The 26,174-nt window shown below is 35.6% G+C and overlaps 1 protein-coding gene across 6 annotated transcripts in view; it reads left to right on the top strand.

The window, feature by feature from the left end:
- Nucleotides 1-26,174, top strand: part of ERBB4 (erb-b2 receptor tyrosine kinase 4) — a 1,287,830-nt gene that overhangs the window by 855,074 nt on the left and 406,582 nt on the right. For all 6 annotated transcript variants that reach the window (XM_027566608.1, XM_027566583.1, XM_027566617.1 and 3 more), the window contains exon 4: nucleotides 24,398-24,532. In XM_027566608.1, the coding sequence (XP_027422409.1) occupies nucleotides 24,398-24,532 (135 nt within the window). The remainder of the gene's footprint in view (nucleotides 1-24,397; nucleotides 24,533-26,174) is intronic.

The following is a 26,174-nucleotide window of genomic DNA, read 5'->3' as shown; positions in this document are numbered from 1 at the left end:
TTGTTTGCTGTGTACAGTGAATTAAACATTTTCCAGTAGAACTTGTCACAATAATGGAATCTTTTGAAAATGGAATATTAGAAGAGCTGAAATTCCAGACAGGAAAAATTCTCTTTATATTTCTTAACAGTTTTGACAATCTCTAGAAATTTGATTCATTGCTTTTTTATTTCACTTTCCTGAGAATAAGCAAATTGCTGAAATTTTTTGGCAAAACATTTTATTATGTTTTTGGCAAACCTCACATCTAAGGAAAGTCAAATGAGCTTTTCTTTATGTAGTAAAGTTATTTTTGTGAAAAACATATTTAGTATTATAAAAATATTTTGATAATTAAAGTTTTTTGTTTTTGTTTTTCTTTACCAGAAACTTGCATTTTTAAAATTTAAAAACTAATTAAGCTTTGATTTTAACCTTACCATTTGGGAAGACAGTTCAGTTCAGTTAGTCGCTCAGTTATGTCCGACTCTTTGCCACCCTGTGAACCCCAGTACGCCAGGCCTCCCTGTCCATCACCAACTCCTGGAGTCCACCCAAATCCATGTCCATTGAGTCAGAGATGCCATCCAACCATCTCATCCTCTGTTGTCCCCTTCTCCTGCCCTCAATCTTTCCCAGCATCAGGGTCTTTTCAAATGAGTCAGCTCTCCGCATCAGGTGGCCAAAGTATTGGAGTTTTGGCTTCAACATCAGTCCCTCCAATGAACACCCAAGACTGATCTCCTTTAGGATGGACTGGTTGGATCTCCTTGCAGTCCAAGGGACACTCAAGAGTCTTCCCCAACACCACAGTTCAAAAGCGTCAATTCTTCGGCACTCAGCTTTCTTTACAGTCCAACTCTCACATCCATACATGACCACTGGAAAAACCATAGCCTTGACTAGACGGACCTTTGTTGGCAAAGTAATGTCTCTGCTTTTGAATATGCTGTCTAGGTTGGTCATAACTTTCCTTCCAAGGAGTAAGCATCTTTTAATTTCATGGTTGCAGTCCCCATCCTCAGTGATTTTGGAGCCCAAAAAAATAAAGCCAGCCACTGTTTCCACTGTTTCCCCATCTATTTGCCATGAAGTGATGGGACCGAATGCCATGATCTTAGTTTTCTGAATGTTGAACTTTAAGCCAACTTTTTCACTCTCCTCTTTCACTTTCATCAAGAGGCTCTTTAGTTCTTCAGTTAGACAATCCATGTAGAAAATATCTCATCTTTTAAAATAATAAGATCACCATACAGGCTATTTTGAGGCTTAAAAAGAGGCCCTCCCTATAATTATTCTGGAACAAGCAGATATTAACTGACTGTGGGTATCAGATGCATAGTCATACTACCTGTGTTATGTTTAATCACAATTTATATATTCATGGATGTGAATATATAATTGATGAAGTCCTGTGGTTTAATGTCTGTGTGCACAAGCTCTAGAAATTACCATCACTGAACTCTGATACTTATAATGCTGGAACATTATTTAGAAACTTTCAAATAGATTTAATTATTTGTTAAATCAGATAATACAAACATCCAACTCACAGACCAGGATTCACCAGATGAGTGATTTTCTGTTTTTAGGTTTTCATGTTAATTCTGCTTTATTATTCTACTTATTTTCTGTGTAATTACCTATAATTTTAAAGATTTAATCATAATGTCTTCTGTATTTTGTATATATTATATATATGATGTAATTATAAGCTATATATTATCATGCTTGCAGTTAATGCAGACACATCACTTAGTGTTTAGCAGTAATTATGATATATTCATATCTATTATCTCATTTATCCTTATATAATGCTATAAAGTAGTAGTATATCTTGTTCCTGATGAATAAAATGAAACTTTGTTTTACTAATATCATAAGTAGGATATTTTGTTTCAGTATTATATGTATGGTCTTCCCTGGTGGCTCAAATGGTAAAGAATATTCAGGAGACCTGGGTTCGATCCCTGAGTTGGGAAGATCCTCTGGAGAAGGGGATGACTACTCACTCCAGTATTCTTGCCTGGAGAATTCCATGGACAGAGGAACCTGGGGGGCTAACAGTCCATGGGGTTGCAAAGAGTCAGATACAACTGAGCAACTAACTCACTCTTTCACTCATTACATGAATGCATTATGAATATATATGCCTACAGCATATTTTAATTGCACTGAAGCTAGATTTAAATATCCTTACTTTTTATTGGTGAAATCATTCTCATATTTTAAAACTATTTTAAAACATATTTACAATAGCTGTATACTACTTAGCATATATATTACACTTCAGTTGATTAGTCCAGCAGTACTAAATATTTTTAAAATCTCCAATATTTTGCATTAATATATAATACTCTCACAAACATTTGTTTATTATATTTTTGACAAATTCTCTAATTAAACAAGAATTACTAACTTAAAATTCTGATGCCCATTCATGAATTAATTTTGAGAATAGTTATAGCATTGTATTATTAAGTATGTCAGATTTATAAAAATGGGAGACTCAACTGGCAATGTTACGCAAAAGAATTGAGACATAGTTCACCGTCCTTTCATGAAGCACTAAGTTAATTAACATCCACATGCCTTGAATTTCACAGTTTTAGGATAGGAACAGCAACATAGAGCCAAAGCAAAAATGTCCCAGAAAAAATTTATTAAAATACTGATGGTATTAAAAATCTCCACTGATGTTGTTTAGTCGCTGAGTCCAACTCTTTGGGACACCATGGACTGCAGTGTCTTCACCAAATCTTCACTGAATTGTAAAAGTAAATGGGATAGCACAGGGAAACACACAGAATTCCTTTGAAGAAAGGCAATATATGAAATAGGAAGAATGTTAAATATTTCCTGTAACAAACAATGATGTAAATGCAGAACGTGCCATGAAACTGATCCCTGTTGGATTTCTTTCTTTTTATTTTTTCTCTTTCAAGATTCAGTATCTCAGTGGTTTCAAAGCAACACAGAATTATTAATACAACTCAAGAGCCACCTGCCACTGTGATCTTGATAGTATGTTATCCTGGCCTCAGGGATCTCCATTATATGGGGCTATCATTGAATTGTTTCAGCTTGCTTTTTTCTCTGTGTATCTGTCTAAAAAGTAATACATTAACATTATTAAAACCAATAACCCCTGCCTTGCCTACTCTAGCTTATCTCTTCTGATGGTTATCAATATATGTTTGAATATGTCTTGAATGGGATTAGTACTTGTTTTGTCAGTTTTAGGCATCATCTATTGTTTTATTTCCCCTAGGTATTGCATTAGATGAATCTTCATTCTTCTCCAACTTTTCTAAATAGAGTAAAAAAAAAAAACAAAAAACAACTAAACAACAAATAAGCAAGTATGAGTTTTAGGATTACAAACCAGCTTCCAGCCTATGGCAAACAGAGGTTGCATAGAACCCCATTGAAATGGCTCTAATGTCTGCTCAGAAGTGGTAACAGCATTCGCTATTAGGGATGAAGATTTGTTGCAAAAGGCCTCACTATAACCACAGCCCTCCAAAATGGACAAGAGAGGGAAACTACAGAACTTCAAAAAATAAATAAATAAATAAAAATAACCTGAGATATGGAGTGAGAGGAAAGAGCCCAAGTCTCAAGATACGTGCATCCTAATTATAGAGAAGAGATCAAATTTTGGTTCACAATTTGATCCCCAGACTATTACCTGGCATTTTTTTTAGAGCTGGAGCAAAAACAATGGACAAAAAATTTTATCTACACTCTGCCCCTGGCTGAAAGTATCCTACTTGTCTAATGTCATTTCTTGGAATTTCTTTCTTTTGAAAGTTTTACTAACAGAATGACTTCTTAGGAATTTTTTTTATCTGTTGATTTCAGTGCTAGTGGGACCTGAAAGTCACTTAATTCCTTTCTTTCCAAAGAAGAAATTCTGTTTGTTGCATAGAAATCAGTTTTTTTTTTAATAGCAAAAGCCATTCAGAATTATTAATATACAGATTAAACTTTTTTTCTCCTTTGTTGCCTCCAGTCTCCAAGGATCAGATGTATATTACCACTGGGCTGATTGATTTAGAACCAATAAAGTCTGGGAGTATAATTGCTGACTGTAACTATTTTCTTCTACTTTTGTCCCCTTTATCTAAATCACAATTTAACGTTCCATTGTCCTTTAGTTTTCTTTGTGCTGTTAAGTTACTCCTGTAAACAGGACCATGGTAATACACAGCCGGTTACTACATTTCATCTTTCAGCTTAGCTCTCACCTATATAAAATACACATAACTTCTGTGGTCAGCATATGGTGCACCTTGGTAATATTTCAGCAGCACACGTTCCAAACTTCATTCTCTAGCCAGAGGCTTATTTCACCTCCATTACAACAAATGGGATCACAAAATGAATGAAGAGGAGGTGTAGAATCCATTGCTTTCTCAATTCCATTCTTCACGAAACGCTGGGGCTTTTTCACTTCTTTCATGCATGCAGGCTCAGTCATTCAGCTGTGTCCAACTCCTTGTGACCCCACAGACAGTAGCCTGCCAGGCTCCTCTATCCATTGGATTTTCCAGGCACAAATACTGAAGTGGGTTGCCATTTCTTCCTGTAGAGGAACTTCCCAACCCAGGAATCAAACTCACGTTTCCTGCATTGGTAGACAGATTCTTTAATACTGTGCCATCTGGGAAACTCCCTTTACATCTTTGCTTTTCTGTAAATCATAAAACTGCCTCACCTTCCCTTTCCATTCTCTATCACTAGGTAGAAGAGCTAATAAGACTTGATAAGTGAGATACAATATCAATATGGTTATTGGTATAAAGCCTGAATAATTATAGAGGAACTCCCAGATTTATATAAAACATTATTTAACTAAAATATTTTTTTTCAATTTAAATCTAGGAAATCCTCAATAAACTAGACGTGGTAAACTGCCAGCCAAAGAATGTAACTGGACCACAGGTGTGCTTGGCTTTGTATAGCAAATGTTTAAAAGTGGGATATTTACCAATAAATTCTGAATTCCTGATGCCATGAATAAAACTGAACTCTGGCAACCCTAAGCTCACGCTACCTCTGGGTAACACTTTTGGATCTGGGTGGCCACTGCTCCCTGTAGTTGTAAGAGTGTCTGCATTTGTCACGGTTCCACCCACTCCTATTTTTTAGCCTTCCTCACCTTACCCATTGAAGGCCAAGCCCAAGAAGACATTAGAGTTTAAGACAGAATTCTGTGTTTTGCTAATTAGAGTATTTAAAAGAGGAGGTATTGTAGAATGCTTATCATTTAGACCTTTTACCAAAAACTTAATAATGTAATGAAAGTTGCTCAGTCGTGTCCCAGCTTTTTGTGACCCCATGGACTGCAGCTGGTCAGGCTCCTCTGCCATGGGATATTTTTCAGAAAAGAATACTGGAGTTGGTTGCCATTTCCTTCTCCAGGGGATCATCCTGATCCAGGGATTGAACCTGGGTCTCCTGCATTGTAGGCAGATTCTTTACTGTCTGAGCCACCAGAGAAGCCCAACAAAAAGCTAATGTAGGCTATTTAGACAAATCTATAGGAAATTTATGGTTTTGGTTTGTATTATGTTTTGTTCTTTCATTTTCTTAGAATATAGTCCTTTTTTAATTTATCAAATGAGTCACAATGCACTACTCTTTGGATTGACTTCTCTTTAAGTACTTCTGAAAAGAAATGTTGGTTGGGATAAAAAAAAATTAACTTGATACATTTTCCTATTATAAACATGCATTTACCACCTGTTAGCCAAATAGATTTAAAACTCCTGATTAGCAAAGTTGAGTGAATTAGTGGATAAATGTATAAATACATAAACTTCTACACTTTAGCATGTCTACATTGTGTGGAAGGATTTTCCTTGAAAATGTGCCAACTTTTTTTATTTTTTTCAACTTTTGGATCACATCTTATTATCCTAGCTGTAATTAGAAATCTTGTGAAATTAAGAACCATTAAATTCAATGAGTTTTCAGCATCAGAAATTTGCCCAGAGGCACCCAGCCGATTGGTCTGCCCAGGATTGGGTTTTCACAGACTTCTCCCTCCTCTCCTCCTATTCACTCTAAAAGGGAGCGTCTCTTCTACTTAGCTAATTAATTACACCTGCCAACAAGCAGATGGTTCTGTAGGCTTTGAAGCACGGAAATAGCTAGGTGCACATCAGAGATGAAGCTCCCTTCAGTTTCACTTTAGATTATAACTCTTAGAGCTTCAGAGAAAAGAGAATATTAAATGATTACAAAACGAACATTTAAAATTTTTTTTATTTTGAAAATGTATTTTAAGGCATGAAGATGTTGTTCTTTTTTTATTTCTGATCTCAACACAAATACACTTTTAAAATAATTATGTTTGGCATCTAGTTAGGAGCAATACTTGCCAGATGTTGCCTTCTAATTGTTCTGAGCCTTAGCATAAAATGAGAATAGAGGACCAGGGCCACTTAGAAAATTGCTGAGAACAGTTCTCAAAATATGATAAAAAATAATATTTTTATGTTGTTGTTTAATCATAAGGAAAGATGTGTATATAACAATGGTAAAGTAGAACTGAAGCCACGAGTGGTACTCCTGCTAACATCACCACGGGTAGTCCAGATTTTTGTGCTGATCTAGGTACTATCCTTTTTTTTTCTTCCCTTTTTCACCCCCTTTCTTCCCCTTGTATCTGAAGCTTGGTAGCTTAAAATAGAGATTATCACAGGAGACTAATTTTCTATGTAGTTCTACTTTATATATTAGAAAATTTTAGTGAAGGACTTCATATTTGGAAGATAATGAAGTCTTTGATTTTAATGCATCCTTTTGTTAGAGGTAGAATAAAAATTCATCTATGTATAGTATATACTTATCTGGTTTCTCAATATGTTTATGAAATTAATGTAAATGAAATTTCCCCAACTTCCAAGTAAAATCACCTACCTCCTTTTCCACTATTAACATAAAACAGGTTATCTTATACACGTATCTAAAACTGAATATATTGTTATAATAAAGAAGGGAGGATAATTTTTTTAAATGTATACCCCAAGAAAATATTTCAGTCATCTTACAAAATTGAGTTGTATACAATTCAATTCAATACTATTACCTACAAAGAAGATATCTTGATAAATCTACATTTTACCATGTTTTAATTTTTGAATTCCTTTTCCTTCATGTGAGCCATTAAAATGATGAGAATTTAAGCTTAAATTCTCACTGATTTTATTTTACTAATTTGAATGCTTTGCTCTTTTGTACTCTTTGTATTAACTGCTTAATAGCACTTAAGAAAAAAATAATATACAGAGAATGCAGATTTGGTTAGGAGAACCAGATGCCCTATACATCTAAATTACCCATTTTCATATCTTTAAAAATCCAGTTGCAAAGAACATAGAGACAGATTCTATTCTGGCTATGATTTGGATAAGGTAATTAAAAATCATTTTACTCTATTTATTAAAATGTAGCTACCCAAAACTAAGCACATATAGAGTTTCCAGAGTACTTGAACATAATAACATTGCCTTTCTTTTCTTTAATTCAGTGTTTTTACTTAAGTAGGCTGAATTCTTGAAATTTTATTGTGCTGCCTTTTCCTATGTGTCTACTTTCAACAGAGGCAAAAGGAACGCACCTCCAATGATGAGATTGGGATGTAGTCCAACCGTCTAACAGAGCCAGGATGTTTTTTAAATACACAGTTTTTCATGCAGAAAAGATACCTTAAAAGCATAATTTTACCTTTCAACTCAATAAAGTATTTTCAAAAAGACTTCAGGGAAATTACTGTGACTTCTTAATTATACTTGGATTGCATAAGCTAAAGTTGTGCTTCATCTCTGCTTAAACTTGCTGCCCACCCCCCTTAAATTTCTCAGTCTTTCCTTCCTGTTATGGAAGGAGTATAGAATAAAGTTTAAAAGCAGGACCCCAACTCAGCAGGCAGAATGAGCTGGAATCGTAGTTCTCTAGAATACTGAACTCTCTAAACTTTTCTTATCTATAAAATTAGATTAGTATTAATTAACTTATAGGACTTCTGTAAGAATAGAGAGAAATATTGGATTAGAAATAAATTCAAACAGTGGAAGCATTATGAAGAGCTGCTAGAGTGAGGTGATTAACAATGGGCTTTGGAATCTGGGGGGCCTTTGGATCCTAGTTTGATCCCTGTCTCTGTATGAGGCAATTGGCACTTTGATTTATCATTCTGTTTCATTTGTTATGTTTTGGGGCTACAGGAATCCTAACCAAAAAAGAAAATTCTGGATTTAGCATCTTAATTAATTTAATGAGTTTCCAGAATCTATGCTCCTAAAAGGGCATCTGAAACTCAAGTTGAAAGTAATTGTTGAAAATGAGCAAATGCAACCCACATATAACTTGGTCTAAGAACCCTGCCTCAAAAGTGTATTTATGAAAGGGAGCAGAGATAATTATCAAGCAAGACAGAAGCAATCAGCTTACCAGAGAACTCTTCTTATCTTCCCCTTCATAGTAATAACAATAATGCATTGACTGAATGTCACCTAACAGACACTGTGATGAGCATTTACATGTATTAACTCATTTTCTCCTTATAATTTCCCTGTGAGGGAGGCATCATTAATATCCATATCCTCACTTTATAGATAAGGGCACTGAGACTTGGGGAGGATAACTAACATAACCAAAGTCTCACAGGTCATCTACGGGGAGAGTCATGGTTACCCACAGGAATGAAGCCTATACAACATCTTATATTCCAGTAGTTTTCCCTTCTTGAATGTCAGCTCTCTAGTTGACTGAACCATCTGACATATTATGCATCTTGGCACTTGGGTCATTTCTTCATGTCCAGTCTCTAAGAGCAGCCAAATACCCAAAATACATTTTAAATCATTATTTATTAACCCTGGAAGCATTTTATGGTGGAAGCATTTTAAGATAAAAGTATATCTTAATTTAGAAGATATGACAGTACAAGTTACAGAGCTATACCATTGTATAGTGGAGCCGTCTTTTATGACATCAGAAATCACAATATGAAAATTATCAGTGGTGTTACTAGGATCCATAGGATATAATTATTCATTAAATATTCTCAAAGAAATTTTATGAGCTTTTTCTTTACATATTTTAAGTATGTAGCTTTAACTTTTAAACAGTCTGAGCAAATATGGGGGGATAAATTGGGAGATTGGGATTGACATGTACACACTATTATATATAAAATAGCTAACTAACAACCTACTGTATAGCACAGTAAGTTCAATATTCTGTACTGGTCTGTATGAGAAAAGAATATAGAAAAAGAATAGATATCTGTATATGTATAACTGATTCACTTTGCTGTATACCTGAAACTAACACAACATTGTAAGTCAACTAGAGTCCAATAAAATAAAATTGGCCTTGAGTGACAGAGCTTATAAATGACAAGGAAAAACTATTTTAAGTAAAAGAAGGCAAGGGAAAAGAATATATACTGTGCTATTCCATTTGTACTGGCAAAGAGCTTCCCTGCTGACTCAGATGGTAAAGAATCTGCCTGCAATGTGGGAATCCTGGTTTTGATCCCTGGGTCAGGAGAATCCTCTGGAGAAGGGAATGAGACATCCAGTATTCTTGCCTAGAGAATTCCATGGACATAGGAGTCTGGTGGGCTAAAGTCCATGGGGGTCACAAAGAGTCAGACACGACTGAGTGACTAACACACACACACACATACACACACACACACACACACACATCACATACTGGCAAAACTAATATGTGGTGACAGACAGAATAGTGGATTTGGGAATGCTTGGTTGAGAAGGAGCCAGGATGACTTTCAGAGGAATAGAAATATTCTTTATTTTTGTCTGGGTGGTGACTGCATGGAGACAGATACATAAACACCAAACACACATATATTTTAAAAACATTGAATTTAAGATTTGTGCATTTGACCATGATTTAGTGACTCAAACAAAAAAAAAGTATAATAATTTAAAACTTTATGCAAACCAATATAACTTCATAACTATTCCTCTCTCCATTTTTCCATGATACCTGTTATTTCAGGTTTTGAAACCTGTGCTTTACAAAATGATAATTAGTCCTATTCAATTATCCTTTTATAATTGTCTTTGGATTAAAACTGTACTTAAAATAAATAGTCATTGTAGACTTATCTGTGCGTTTGTAAGTGTTCTAGAATCTGATTCTTTGCACTCATATTTCATGATTTCTTTATTTTGTAATTTTTTTATTTATTATTTTTGGCGTTACTTTAATATTATAGACATTTTAGCAGAGACATTCAGGCCCCCAAGCCATGCATTTGTGATTTTTTTACTAGCTTTATATAGCCTCTTGAAATGGTGATGCTTGTAATTATATTGTAATCATTCTACAAGATTAAATCATTCTGATTTCTCTTGCTTGGTTTTTTATTGCAAGTCTTAGCTTGCCAGCAACAAACATATATAGCAATATTATTTATTATTATCATCAAGAAAAAGCATACTTTTCTGAAAAACTCTAAAGAAATAGTGAAGAAATCACACATTGTGAGAAGTTATTAAAACTATATAAACTAATACTGTAGGTGAGATATTTGAAAGTGACCTTGTAGTATATCCCAGGCTTATGGTATTACAGCCTGTAAATAAAAGGGACAAATCATTTCCACACACTAATATAACTATCCCCCTTATTGGTAATGAAAGCAATGAACTCTACTGATTTGTTTCACTGAAGCAGTTACATTTTCTGGAAACTTGGAACCATTACTTAAGAAGATTGTTGTCTGTAATGAAGGCTTTCCAGTGGATAGGGGAATAAAAATGTTTGATATTTATGCAATGGGGTATTCTGTTTTAATAAGAAGAAGACAGCAAGTTTTTCATTCTTTCTCTTTATATACCTTTGATTATGTTCATCTCTCTTTTATTAGATAGATACTGTGGCTCAGCTGGTAATCTGCCTGCAATGCAGGAGACCTGGGTTTGATCCCTGAGTTGGAAGATCCCCTGGAGAAGGGAAAGGCTACTGGCTCCAGTATTCTGGCCTGGAGAATTCCATGGACAGAGGAGCCTGATGGGCTACAGTCCATGGGGTCACAAAGAGTTGGACATGATAGTGACTTTCACTTTCACTATTCATTCATTAATATGAATTTTTTCATTCAACTTCTCAAAGCCATAATTTTCTGTTTATTGATATAATTTTGGTATAGTTTTAATGCATTTTTCTAAAATATTATGAAATGCCACTTCCAAAACATTGAATCAGAGCCCCCCTACAGGAAATTAAAAAGTTAGGAGGGTTACATCTGGTACATTAATCACTCAGTTGTTTACTAATAACCTCAAAAAGAAATCAGTTTTACCACAGTGATTTGTAAATGTTTCACACATAGGAATATCTATTTTCAGGTAAATGGAAGTAAACCCTTTGCCTTATAAATTACACTTCCAAAATAGTATGCTCAGTTCACTTAAGTTGCTCAGTCATGTCCGACTCTTTGCGACCCCATCAATCGCAGCAGCCAGGCCTCCCTGTCCATCACCAACTCCCGGAGTTCACTCAGACTCACGTCCATCGAGTCAGTGATGCCATCCAGCCATCTCTCCTCTGTCATCCCCTTCTCCTCCTGCCCCCAATCCCTCCCAGCATCAGAGTCTTTTCCAATGAGTCAACTCTTCCCATGAGGTGGCCAAAGTACTGGAGTTTCACCTTTAGCATCATTCCTTCCAAAGAAATCCCAGGGCTGATCTCCTTCAAAATGGACTGGTTGGATCTCCTTGCAGTCCAAGGGACTCTCAAGAGTCTTCTTCAACATCACAGTTCAAAAGCATCAATTCTTCAGTGCTCAGCCTTCTTCACAGTCCAACTCTTACATCCATACATGACCATTGGAAAAACCATAGCCTTGACTAGATGGACCTTTGTTAGCAAAGTAATGTCTCTGCTTTTGAATATGTTATCTAGGTTGGTCATAACTTTCCTTCCAAGGAGTAAGCGTCTTTTAATTTCATGGCTGCAGTCACCATCTGCAGTGATTTTGGAGCCCCCAAAAATAAAGTCTGACACTGTTTCCCTATCTATTTCCCATGAAGTGATGGGACCAGATGCCATGATCTTCATTTTCTGAATGTTGAGCTTTAAGCCAACTTTTTCACTCTCCTCTTTCACCTTCATCAAGAGGCTTTTTAGTTCCTCTTCACTTTCTGCCATAAGGGTGGTGTCATCTGCATATCTGAGGTTATTGATATTTCTCCCAGCAATCTTGATTCCAGGTTGTGCTTCTTCCAGCCCAGCGTTTCTCATGATGTACTCTGCATATAAGTTAAATAAGCAGGGTGACAATATAAAGCCTTAATCATTGGGGAGGTACGCATTAAAATGATACCACTTTCCACTAACCAGAATGGGTACAAAAAAAAAAAAAAAACACACAGGCTGACAAGGTTAAGAAGGAAGTAGATCTCTCATACTGTACTGATGGGAATATAAATTGGCAAAAGCACTTTGGAAAACTGTCACTGAGGCCCAGGAATTTCACTTCTGTGTATGTCTACAACATAAATGTGTACATATTGTCACTAAAAGGCATATCCTAGGATGTTCTAGTAGCACTAGAAGTAATAGTTCAACTGTGGAAAATACACGACCCAGATGTCCATGTAGAATTAGATAAACACATGCAACGCCATAGAGCAATGAAAATGAACAGTATAGGTGAATTTCACAAACATAATGTTGATCAAAAGGGAGCCAGACAAGAAGAATGCATGTAATATTTTTCCATTTATGTATAATGTACAAAAATATATGAAAGTGATCTTGCTCAAAGTTAGGATAGAGGTTTCAATAGGGAGTGAAAGCATGAGGAAGGCTTCTGTTGTGCTGGAATGGTCTGTTTTTTGATCTGAGTACTGGGTACATGTGTATTCAGTTTGAAAAAATATTTTGCAGATGATAGATGCACATCTTTGTATGTATGCATGTGTGATTGTTAAGCCACTTCAGCTGTGTCCAACTCTGCGAAGCTATGGACTGTGGCCTGCCAGGCTCCTCTATCTATGGGATTCTCTAGGCAAGAATACTGGAGTGGGTTTCCATGCCCTCCTCCAGAGGATCTGAAGCCACATCTCTTATGTTTCCTGCATTGGCAGGCGTGTTCTTTACCACTAGTGCAACCTGGGAAGCCCTTCTGTATGTATATTGTACTTCAGTAGAAATTTGGGAAAAAAATTTTGCACTGTTCAAGTCACAAGATTTAGGTTTTGTAAGTATGTACAAAATGCCAAAAGATTTCTTCTGAGTCAGTGGCAGAGACTGCTTATTGTGTCCCGAGTCTATTATAATTGTCTAACTTTTAAACAGTAGTTAGCTTTAGCTAGTAATATGACTGTTCAGTACAAAAACTGCAGTTCCTTATGTTTCATGGCCAGCTGTGGCTCCAAGACAAAAATATAACTGTCTTGTGGCAGTCTGCAAGGATCCTCATTAAGAGACAATATAATCAATAAACAGCTATTTGAATAATTACTAAATATAAACTGTAATGTAATCCATAATTGTGTGGCAGAGCCTATGAGTACAATATCCCATTATAGTGTTGAACAAACTGAGTCTCACAAATATATACAAGGTCAAACATCTAGTAAGCAAAGAACTAGATTTTGAAGTTAGTTTTATCCAGCTAACTAGATTAAGTATTATTGTTTTATACTCAAAGCCCTAATAGAGAAATATTAATCTATCTCTCTACCTACCTACCTATATCTATCATCTTTTTATCTTTCCATCTACCTATAATATTCAATATATTATAACTGTGATATATAAGATGAATTTGTGGGGAGGTTGGATTAGGAGCAAAATGTTGAATCTTCTATGAGATAATAGAGACTAAATTAAGAAGTAGCAGGGAATATAAAAATAATAGGATAAATTAAAATAAACATTATGAGGATTTTATTTAGAGTGTCATGACATTAAATATTGAGGTGAAAGAATTAATTATAAATCTCAAGTTTTGAGTTTTACAGCATGTTACTTTGATTATAATGGAAATATGGAAATACAGGGGGAGTATAAGTTTGGGAGAAATCATTACAAAAAATATTAAACATGTTGACACATATATAGAATTATATAATAAAGTGAAACAACAATTTGAGAAGGAGATCCTGTATTTGTAATATACGGCCAGTTACAATACAAAATTTATTTTAAAATTTACCAGAGACTAGGAATGTCTAAGTGGATTACTACCTCCTTAATGAATAGAAAGAATTGATATATTAAGATCAAACACATTTTATTTAATATTGTGTATAGATAATGAAAATATCATCTAGTGCATAAGGAGAAGATATCGCTACTGTGTTATTATTTAAGCAACTAACAACTTCTTACACATGTTAGTCACATTCTGAAGATATCAGTATTATTATAATCCTCAAAAGTATTTGAATTTCTAGTATGTACTTGACACTTTCTTTGGTACCAGGGCCCCAAAAAGATGTATGCTGTGGTTCTTATCCTCCAGAGACCTATATTATGCTAAAGAAAAGTACACAAAAGAACAAAGAAAGTGAAGTAGCATTTGCTTTGTTAGATGAGTGATCCAGATAATCAGTGTCATAAGAGTTAGAGGCACTTCTTCTCTAAAAACTAAATGGTCACGGTAGACTTCTCAGCAGAGCTAGGACTCAAGCTAAAAAATACTGATTGGATTTAAGCTAAAACATTGGATCCTGAAATGTGTATTAATATGTTGGAACTTTGAGGGGAGAATTACTGAGCTCAGTTCAATTGAAATAAAGATTGATTTTGCTCTGATTTTCTATCTTAAGCTGACTTTTAGTGAATGTTCTAATCATTTCTTCTTGAAATCGCCTTGCTCTGTTCAAAAAAACTGCCCACTGTTTCTTCCTAACGTTTGATATCTGCATCATGAGCTTTTGACTCTGATCATCGAGCTGAAATATAGAAGGTTACATCACTCATTTACATTATCACCCTCTCCCCACTCCCAATACAAATGTGACATTTCAATTTTGCACACTTCAACTCTCCTTAAATCATCTGTATAAAAACTTCAAAGCTTGATTGATGATGAATGAGCCATTGTCTCCTCAAGCACCCGGTTCTCATTAGCCTTTAGAGTCTCAGCTTATTAATAATGAACCTTGAGGGCTGACCCAGTGGGGTAGCAGCAATTCATTGTGCTCCTAGCTGAAAGGTCTGGGTTTGGGAAAGATACAGAAATCTCTGGACCAACTCCATTCCAGAGATGATGTATTAAGTATCACAGGTGGATGATGTGAGCTATATTACTTTTGTATCATTATCTGCCAACAGACTTTCATGGCTTAAGGTGATGACAGTGAAAAAGATGCATTGCTTATGTCTGAGGAAATCCAGTAACTGCTTCCTGTAGCTTCATCTTGAAGATGGACTTTTGCTACTTTGGGTTTTGACTTCTTCATTATGACCTTTGGCTTGGATAGGCAATGAAAGTCTGATATATGCATTATTCAGAGGTTCTCAATTAGACAAGTGCAATCTTTATTTTTATTATCATTTTAATTCTAAGGTTGACCTGTAAATGCACCCAAGCAAAAAAAGACATTTAGATATACAATCAAGGATTGAGGTTTAATATTTCATCCTTGCTTGTGTTTGATAGTTTTGTGAGTAAAAGGAAATATTTACTGTTGATACCAATCATATAGACTAAAGTGGAATATGGCTAACTGCACTTAAAGTTATAATCTTTACTTTGTAAAAAGAGAAAGACATTCAATCTTGTTTATGAATTGTGGCTGGTGGGGTCAAAGCAATTTTGTCAACTTCTTAAACTGAGGAAGAAGGTCATATTAATCTGTATTTTCAGCAGGGATGCTACATCACAATTAGGCTGTTTCATACAGGGCGGGAGAACAAATGCCAGGATTCAGTATTTTATCACATTTTCTTTTGAGAGAATATATTTGCAAAATGTCAATGATTCTCTTAATGGTCACTCATCCCCCAAGTTTAGTATAATAACTAGCATTTGAAAAGAAATGAAAAGTACAAAAGAACTTATTTAAATAACACAAACATTCCCTTCTCATGCAAATGAGAATAGAGGGAAATAAATGGTCAAATGTACAATCTTTATGGAGTGAAACGCTAAGACAAAAGTACTTTATGCCTTCTCTAGAATGTCATATTGTCACTTTACACCTTTCTAAAAAATGATTGATGTAACAATGTGAGGTAGATTTATGCTGCTCCTGCTAAGTCGTTTCAGTCATGTCCAACTCTGCGACTCCATAAACAGCAACCCACCAGGCTCCTCTGTCCCTGGGATTCCCAGGCAAGAATACTGGAGTGGGTAGCCATTTCCTTCTCCAGAGGTAGATTTATGGTTCAGTATAAAACATGCGTTTAGACTTTTGTGTAGCATGTATTAGATATTTTGCACAGATTAGGGGAATTTTGTCTTTCTCTGATAGCTCAAAGTCATCTTTATTCACCTGATAAATAATAATGATTTCTGGTGAACAAAATGGGTTTAGGGATACCAAGGAAAATTGCCTAAATGTACCTTATAAATATTAAACATTTGACCTTTAGTAATTTTGCACATTATCAATTAATAGCTTATATAAAGAAAGCTCTATCTCATTCAACTTATAAAAACTCTAACTTCAAAATAATATATATATTTTTATACTCAAAATATTATATTTTCTTTCATGAAGCAAACTTTTATAGTACATCTGGCTTGTGCCAGGGTACAGTTTTGAACAAAACAGAAATGACTCCTGGCTTAGTGAAATGTGGGAACCAGTAAAAATGACCTCACATCAGTTCAGTCACTCAGTCATGTCTGACTCTTTGTGACCCCATGGACTGCAGCACACCAGGCCTCCCGGTCCATAACCAACTCCCAGAGCCTACTCAAACTCATGTCCATTGAGTTGGTGATGCCATCCAACCATCTCATCCTCTGTCATCCTCTTCTCCTCCAGCCCTCAATCTTTCCCAGCATCAGGGTCTTTTCAAATGAGTCAATTCCTTGCATCAAGTGGCCAAAGTATTGGAGTTTCAGCTTCAACATCAGTCTTTACAATGAATATTCAGGACTGATTTCCTTTAGGGTGCTGTTGCTGCTGCTGCTGCTAAGTCGCTTCAGTCGTGTCTGACTCTGTGCGACCCCAGAGACAGCAGCCCACCAGGCTCCCCTGTCCCTGGGATTCTCCAGGCAAGAACACTGGAGTGGGTTGCCATTTCCTTCTCCAATGCATGAAAGTGAAAAGTGAAAGTGAAGTCACTAAGTCGTGTCTAACCCTCAGCGACCCTATGGACTGCAGCTCACCAGGCTGCTCCGTCCATGGGAGTTTCCAGGCAAGAGTTTTGGAGTGGGTTGCCATTTCCTTTAGGATGGACAGGTTGAATCTCCTTGCAGTCCAAGGGACTCACAAGAGTCTTTTCCAACACCACAGTTCAAAAGCATCATTTCTTCAGCGCTCAGCTTTCTTTATAGTCCAACTCTCACATCCATACCATACATGACTACTGGAAAAACCATAGCCTTTACTAGACGGACTTCTGTTGGCCAAGTAATATCTCTGCTTTTTATTTTATTTTTTTTAATTTAATTTAATTTTTTAACTTTACAATATTGTATTGGTTTTGCCATATATCAACATGAATCCGCCACAGGTATACACGTGTCTCTGCTTTTTAATATACTATCTAGGTTGGTCATAACTTTCCTTCCAAGGAGTAAGCGTCTTTGAATTTCATGGCTGCAATCACCATCTGCAGTGATTTTGGAGCCCCAAAAAATAAAGTCTGCCACTGTTTCCACTGTTTGCCCATCTATTTGCCATGAAGTGATGGGACCAGATGCCATGATCTTAGTTTTCTGAATGTTGAGCTTTAAGCCAACTTTTGGACTCTCCTCTTTCACTTTCATCAATAGGCTCTTTAGTTCCTCTCCGCTTTCGGCCATAAGGGTGGTGTCAACTGCATATCTGAGGTTATTGATATTTCTCTTGGCAATCTTGATTCCAGCTTGTGTTTCTTCCAGCCCAGCATTTGTCATGATGTACTCTGCATATAAGTTAAATAAGCAGGGTGACAATATACAACCTTGACGTACTCCTTTTCCTATTTGAGCCAGTCTTTTGTTCCATGTCCAGTTCTAACTGCTTCCTGACCTGCATACAGATTTCTTAAGAGGCAGGTAAGGTGGTCTTGTATTTCCATCTCTATTAGAATTTTCCACAGTTTGTTGTGATATGTACAGTTAAAGGCGTTGGCATAGTCAATAAAGCAGAAATAGATGTTTTTCTGGAACTCTCTTGCTTTTTCCATGATCCAGTAGATGTTGACAATTTGATCTCTGGTTCCTCTGCCTTTCCTAAAATCAGCCTGAACATCTGGAAGTTCACAGTTCACGTATTGTTGAAGCCTGGCTTGGAGAGTTTTGAGCATTACACTGCCAGCATATGAGATGAGTGCAATTGTGCACTAGTTTGAGCATTCTTTGGCGTTGCCTTTCTTTGGTATTGGAATGAAAACTGAGCTTTTCTAGTCCTGTGGCCACTGCTCTGTTTTCCAAATTTACTGACATATTGAGTGCAGCACTTTCACAGCATCATCTTTTAGGATTTGGAATAGCTTAACTGAAATTCCATCACCTCCCCTAGCTTTGTTCATAGTGATGCTTCCTAAGGCACACCTAACTTCACATTCCAGGATGTCTGGCTCTAGGAGAGTTATCACACCATTGTGATTATCTGGGTCATGAAGATCTTTTTTGTAGAGTTCTTCTGTGTATTCTTGCCACCTCTTCTTAATATCTTCTGCATCTGTTAAGTCCACATCATTTCTGTCCTTTATTATGCCCATCTTTGCATGAAATGTTCCCTTGGTATCTCTAATTTTCTTGAAGTGATCTCCAATCTTTCACATTCTTGTTTTCCTCTATTTCTTTGCACTGATCACTCTGGAAGGCTTTCTTATCTCTCCTCGCTATTCTTTGGAACTCTGCATTGAAATGGGTATAACTTATCTTTTCTCCTAAAGAGTGCTTATTGAAAAAAGATAACTTCCATTCTTCTTTGGTTTGGTCAGAATGTAATTTAAAATTACGAACTATACCAGGAATGAACTGTTCAGTGTTGGTAACAAATGTCAGGGGAATTTTTTTCAGTTCGATTTAACAAATGTTCATTGAGTAACTGTTGTTTCAAATTTGACATAATAGGTACAGCAGTAAAAAATATCCCCTGCTTTCATGGAGTTTAGTCTCAATACTTCAGGTATAAATCATGTGCTATATATGTTAAATTTAACACGTTGGAGAGGAGTGCAGTTTACAATTTACTTAGTACCCAAAAAAGCTATTTTTTTTTACTTGACTTGCACATATTAATCTAGTAGGAAGTGTTTGAGACACAAACATATTTAAGTGTTTAGTGGAGTTGTTTAAATAATGAAACTATACTTTTTTCATAGAAAGTTGTATTTAATATATCTTATTGTATTTCAGTTCAGTTCAGTCGCTCAGTCATGTCTGACTCTTTATGACCCCATGAACTACAGCACGCCAGGCCTCCCTGTCCATCACCAACTCCCTGAGCCTAGCCAAACTCGTGTCCATTGAGTCGGTGATGCCACCCAACCATCTCATCCTTTGTCATCCCCTTCTCCTCCTGCCCTCAATCTTTCCCAGCCTCAGGGTCTTTTCGAATGAGTCAGCTCTTCCCATCAGGTGGCCAAAGTATTGGAGTTTCAGCTTCAACATCAGTCCTTTCAGTGAACACCCAGGACTGATTTCCTTTAGGATAGACTGGTTTTATTTCCTTGCAGTCCAAGGGACTCTCAGGAGTCTTCTCCAACACCACAGTCCCAAGCATCAATGGAATTTTTATAGAAGACCGTTTTGTTCTGTGAACTTGCTGGAAATATTTTTATATAATATGATAAGACTCATGGGAAAAGACTCTGATGCTGGGAGGGATTGAGGGCAGGAGGAAAAGGGGATGACAGAGGATGAGATGTCTGGATGGCATCACTGACTCGATGGACGTGAGTTAAGTGAACTCCTGGAGATGGTGATGGATAGGGAGGCCTGGCATGCTGCGATTCATGGGGTCGCAAAGAGTCGAACACGACTGAGCAACTGAACTGAACTGAAGACAATAGATAGCAGATTTTTTTCTACCAGTTGTTTCAGTGACCAAGAATCTATTTGTGTCTGTCTTTATTTACTCTGATATATTTCCTGCAGGAAAAGTGAGGTTAAATGGAATGAGATTATTATACCTTAAACCCATTTAGTTATTCAACATTTTTTGAACCCTTCTATACTTCCAGGCATCTTTGTTTGAATTTCAATTAAATCTGTGCCTCATTTGCCTGGATTCCTTTGAAATTGTCTTGTGTCATGATTTTAACATATAATTATTAATCACAATTTCATGCTGCTAGTGGAATACAAACTCTTGGTGTAACAAAGTTGACACAGCTCTTAGCAAAGGTATAGCCAGACATTTTTCTGGTATCATCCTAGATAAATATCTTAACAAGATTTTCTATTTTTCTAATCTTTGTCCCTTTTTCTAATCTAAACAGATAATTTTAGAAAAGCTTTTATGGTCAATGACTATATGGCTTTTCCTAGTGGCTCAGACAGTAAAGTATCTGCCTACAATGCAGGAGACCCGGGTTCAATCCATGGATGGGGAAGATCTCCTGGAGAAGGAAATGTCAACCCACTCCAGTATTCTTGCCTGGAAAATCCCATGGACATAGGAGCCTGGTAGGCTACAGTTATGGGGTCACAAAATTCAGACACGACTGAGCGACTTCACTTTCATTTTCTTTCATGGTCAGTGAAGGTAGAAACATTAGCTATCCCTTTTGTCAGGTAAATAATCTGTGTCTTTTAGCAACTTTCTTGCAGGTTAATTAATACCTTTTCCTAGAATTTTCTTAGTACAGCAATAAATCTAACTGAATATATTTACACAGAACATATTAATTAATATTCTAACACTAACACTGTATAAAGTTATGAAATAAATATAAATGATATAAATGAGTAAATGCAATTTGACATTATTTCCTGATGCATATGCAGGTAATCAAGTTTATCAAAAGAAAATATAAGATGAAGTGTACACAAAAACTCTTCTATAAATTTCAATAAAATATACACTTTTTGATTGTGAAGTTATGGCATTCAAAGGCAGATTATGGTCTAAGCCAAACATAAAGGGAAAAAAAAAAACTACTTTCAGGGAAAATATACACATGCATGAATAAACTATCTATTATTAAGTACTAAAATGTTATAAATCCTGATGACCAGAATTGCTAGCAGATGCTGAGTTTTGAATTCAGAATGATAAAAATATCATCCAGATTGATCATGATTATAGTCTCAGTTTAAAATTTGAACATGTAAGATTATACTTGAATTTTTATTGCCTCTTTTTTAAATCCTTTTCCATGTATAAGCCAAGCTCTTGAACAGAGTATTTCTAAGAAATAAACGTTGACATTGGTAGGAGATTAATTTTGTTGAAGAAAGGGATTTGATGCGATTATTATTGAGCATAATATAATCTAATTCTTTTGAATATTTTTAGATAGGAAGTTGTAGATGGATGCTGTGTTCCTTCAGTATGAACTATTTAAATTAAAATGTGACTCCTGAAAAATACACTCTTTCTACAATGTTTGAGCTATTACATTTTCTATTCACATTTTTTTAAAGCAGAGCTTTTCTAAATCTAGACTGAAAAATAACCTTTGTTTCCTGGATAGCAGTCAAAATCTCCTTTCTTTGTCACCTAATGAAGAATTATTCCTAGAGCAGAAGAGCATCACCTAATGTCTCATGAGAAAGCTATTAGTATGAGATCCTCACATTTCTTAGATAGAAACTTAATGCCAAACATTAATGCAGAAATCCATTTTCACAATCTTTCTTACCTCTTACATCTCCCTTCTTGCTCTGATGAAGATTGTATGGTTAAGTCATGAAAAATAATGAACTGGGTTGTAGAAGTAGAAAGATGATCTAACTTCTTTGTTTCTTTTTTCCCCCCTCCCATTTGAGAAAATGGATCCAATAGTCAGTGATACAATTAACAATGGAAATGGGATTGATTTTAAATGTGGAAAGTCCTACAATGTCAAAATTAATCTGGAGGATTTTATACATGCAATATAGTAAGGCACTTTATATGTGACCTCCAATCTTACTTCCACAAGTACTTTTTTTATGGTGTTACATGTTCCTCTCATTCTTTTATGCCGCTTTTTGGTGTAAGGGGACTCTTGGCTTCCCTCATAGCTCAGTTGGCAAAGAATCCACCTGCAATACAGGAGACCCCGGTTCAATTCCTGGGTCAGGAAGATCCCCTGGAGAAAGGATAGGCTACCCTCTTCAGTATTCTTGGGCTTCCCTGTGGCTCAGCTGCTAAAAAATCCACTTGCAATGTGAGAGACCTGGGTGGGAAAATCCCCTGGAGAAGGGAAAGGCTACCCACTCCAGTATTCTGCCCTGGAGAATTCCATGGACTATATAGTCCATGGGGTCACAAAGAGTCAGACACAACTAAGTGACTTTCATTTCACTCACACAGTCTTCACTTTCTTTAAAGGTTTAGCTTGGAATACGGCACAGGAGAGGGCTTCCCTGATGGCTCAGGGGATAAAGTATCCACCTGTAATGCAGGAGACACAAGAGACAAGTGTTCGATCCCTAGGTCAGGAACATCCCCTGGAGAAGGAAATGGCAAGCCACTCCAGTATTCTTGCTTGAAAAATCCCATGGACAGGGGACCCTGGTCACCGGTTCACAAAGGGTCCAACCCAGCTGAGAGACTAAGCACACACTGCATAGGAGAGATGATTTTCTTAAGGCCAGCACAAGAGACAGATTTGGTTGATGTCCTGATATCCCATCCCTCACCTTCCTTGCTAACACTCCTGCACATTTTGGGTTTTGTTCGCATAACAATATGTCCACCTTAAGAATTTCTCATTCAGCCTAGGGTATTGGTCTGGCCAATAATATGCAGACTAATCCTTGGGGAAACATCCCTTTTCAAATCAAAAGCCACCTGTTCATTCTTTTGTTTTCATCTTGCCTTGAATTCAAACATCTTTAGATACAGCAGTCATCTTATGCTTGGAATGAATAAAGCCAACATACATAGTAGGTTGTGGGTACTGCAGAATAGCTAAACTAATATCCACAACTGCCTCTGATAAGTTTCTTATCATGTGAAAAAACACAATCAACGCTTATCTATATAAATCACTGTTAATTGAATTTTGTTTTTTGTATCTGACTGCTTTATGGACTGTTATATGATTTCTCTTGTTTTTGTGTTAGGAAGAAAAATGTAATATATATTGAGTAGGAAGATGCTATATGTATTTCTAATCAATTTCTCAAAATGATAAGAATAGTATTTTCAGAAGGAAAATCGTATTTTCTACCTTTTTGTCTGGATAATGTAAAGCTATCTGTACAAGAATCTATGTATATAATCAGCCACTGTTCAGAGGGAACAAGTTAGCTGATTAAGGCCAGTGTCGTAAAATAAGAATCAAGTAAAAATTGGTTTTGGTGCATTGTATCACAGTCTTGCCCTGTTGCAATGAACCAGACAATATCTATGATATCTTGCTTTGTGTTGTTCTTAAAGAATAATTGGCAGTTCTCTTGACTGAATTTGAGATGAATAAAGAATACTTTTGTGATTGAAGCATTAAATTTACCTTCCATTTTTTGCTAATTACTTACCTAACTGACTCCAGTCAATGTCACATTGACTGAAACAATATTTTAAGGGAAACTTGGCAATTTGCAGAAAGCCTTAAAAATATTTACAATCTGTGAATGTTATTTATAGGAAAAAAAAATTTAAAGAGCTAATCAGAGATAAACAAGTTAAATGACCAAGGGGTGATTGGTTAAATAAATACTGTTTAAGTTACACCCTGGCGTATCATATTCTCCTTAGAAATAACACAGAATAATATTTAATTACTTTTGACTATTAACCATTTAGTATTAACAAAATTATCAGGTTATGAAATATATATGCAATATTATTCCAATTTCAGAGGAAATAAAACAGAAAAGAGACTGATAGAATCTGTTCCAAACATTGAAGAGTGTTTCTCTCTGAGTGTTTGAATTATGAGTTGTTATTTTTCTTTGTATTGTTCAATGTTTTCAAATTTCTGTAATCTATATGAGTCAGGAAAAAGGTATTTTATAAGAAATCTGGACTATTAACAAAGTAACTGTAATTTAACCCTGAGGATAGCTTAAGAGTAAATTATTTTGATTGACTACCTTTCGTCATCAAAAAGGTTGACAACAAATCTATGTTTGTTTGTTTTAATACAGAAATCCTAAACGGCGGCGTCTATGTAGACCAGAACAAATTTCTTTGTTATACAGACACTATTCATTGGCAAGATATTGTTCGGAATCCATGGCCTTTCAACCTGACCCTGGTGTCAACAAATGGTAGCTCAGGATGTGAGTAGCATTATCCTTTTTAATGTCTCAAAAGATTCTTCTACCTATTGTTTTCACAAAAATGGCTTATGTTTATCATGTCCTAACTAATATTTGAATTTTGACTGCATCCCATTCTATATAACAGAACAAGCTTTTTACTTTTCAGCTCTTTTTAGACTCATACTCCTCCTTTACAAATTCTCATTTTCTTAACTGGATCCCTTTTGCTCAATCTAAATCATGTTACCATATTTCTAAGGTCTAAGCCTGTGGCCTTTTGTCTATAAACTTAAGGCTGGTGTATAGCTTCTGCTTCAACTCTTTGTGACTGTTATATCACTGAGAAAATGGTAATAGGACAAAATGCACTTTCCTATTTATTGTAATTTTTAGTTAACAGTAGAAACCAGTGAACATTTTAGAATCTCTAAGCCTTCATTTACCCACAAAACCTGCATTTACCCACAATTCTAAACACTATAAAAAGAGTGGAGAAATATAAATTTCATGCAGAAGAATTTCATTACATTATGATTTTAGTCATTAGCCTAATAAACCAACTGATTTCCCATTCTTAAAGTGTTTAGTGTGTCTATCACAGATAATTTATTAGATTCAGAGTATTTAATATGATTAAATGACAAGCAAGTAATATTTGAGCTATCATTAAAACCTTTGGAAATTATTCTGCCTGGATTCTGTTTCACTTTCATAAAGCAGACTATATTGTCCCCACATTTATTATTACTGACATTTGTATGAGAGCAGAATCTTTATCAAGTGTTAACTTGAGTTTTGTATTTCTCATCTATTATTATATGTATCTCATATGAAATCATAAGTATTTTCACACAGTTCAATAATTATTTGCAATAGTACTAATTGTGTTATAACACTTTTGTAGGAAATCAAACTGTAAGGGACAATTAAATTTATTGATGGTCCTAATAATATAACAGGGAAATACGAATATATTTGATCTAAACTGACAGCTGTGTTTCTAATAAACGGCTAAAATTTTTAGAAAAAAACTAAAGTAATGTAATTTGCTTGTCACCTTTGAGCAGAAATTTATATAAGATATTATCTTTGTTCAACAGTGTTCAACTTACATACATTGTAAAATTATATGTGAATGAAAAATTGAATCTGTTCCTACTAACAAAGCAAATGATGTGCTTCAGAAATGGCTTCAGTTTTCAGTCTGCCCACATTATAGTATGATTTATATGAAAGGGAAAAATCATAATGTTTGGATAAGAGGAAAGGCCTACTGAATTTCAGTTTATTAGGTACTGGCCTCTAATGCATGAGTAAGATCAGACAAGGATGAAGCCCAAGACAGAAGGAAAAGGTATTGTCATCACCAGCCTTACAGGATGTAGAGCACTGAGGTCTGAAGGATTTTTCAGCACTTTCACAGACAGCATCTCTTTTTGTTATTCTTTTGAGGGAAAATTTGAATATTGGTGCCTATAACCAAGCAACATTAGCTGTGTTTGCTTTTGAGTGCAAATAATTGCTGGTACAAAAACTGTGAATACAGAGTAGATTCACAACAATGATTCTTTACAGATTAACCACAAATTGCTTAATGGCATCGGAAAGGCAATGGCACCCCACTCCAGTACTCTTGCCTGGAAAATCCCATGGACGGAGG

Source organism: Bos indicus x Bos taurus, chromosome 2 (genome assembly GCF_003369695.1).
Source record: "Bos indicus x Bos taurus breed Angus x Brahman F1 hybrid chromosome 2, Bos_hybrid_MaternalHap_v2.0, whole genome shotgun sequence".
NCBI classification, from domain to species: Eukaryota; Metazoa; Chordata; class Mammalia; order Artiodactyla; family Bovidae; genus Bos; species Bos indicus x Bos taurus.
Note: the sequence above shows the minus strand (reverse complement) of the source record. Positions and strands in the feature narration are given on the sequence as shown.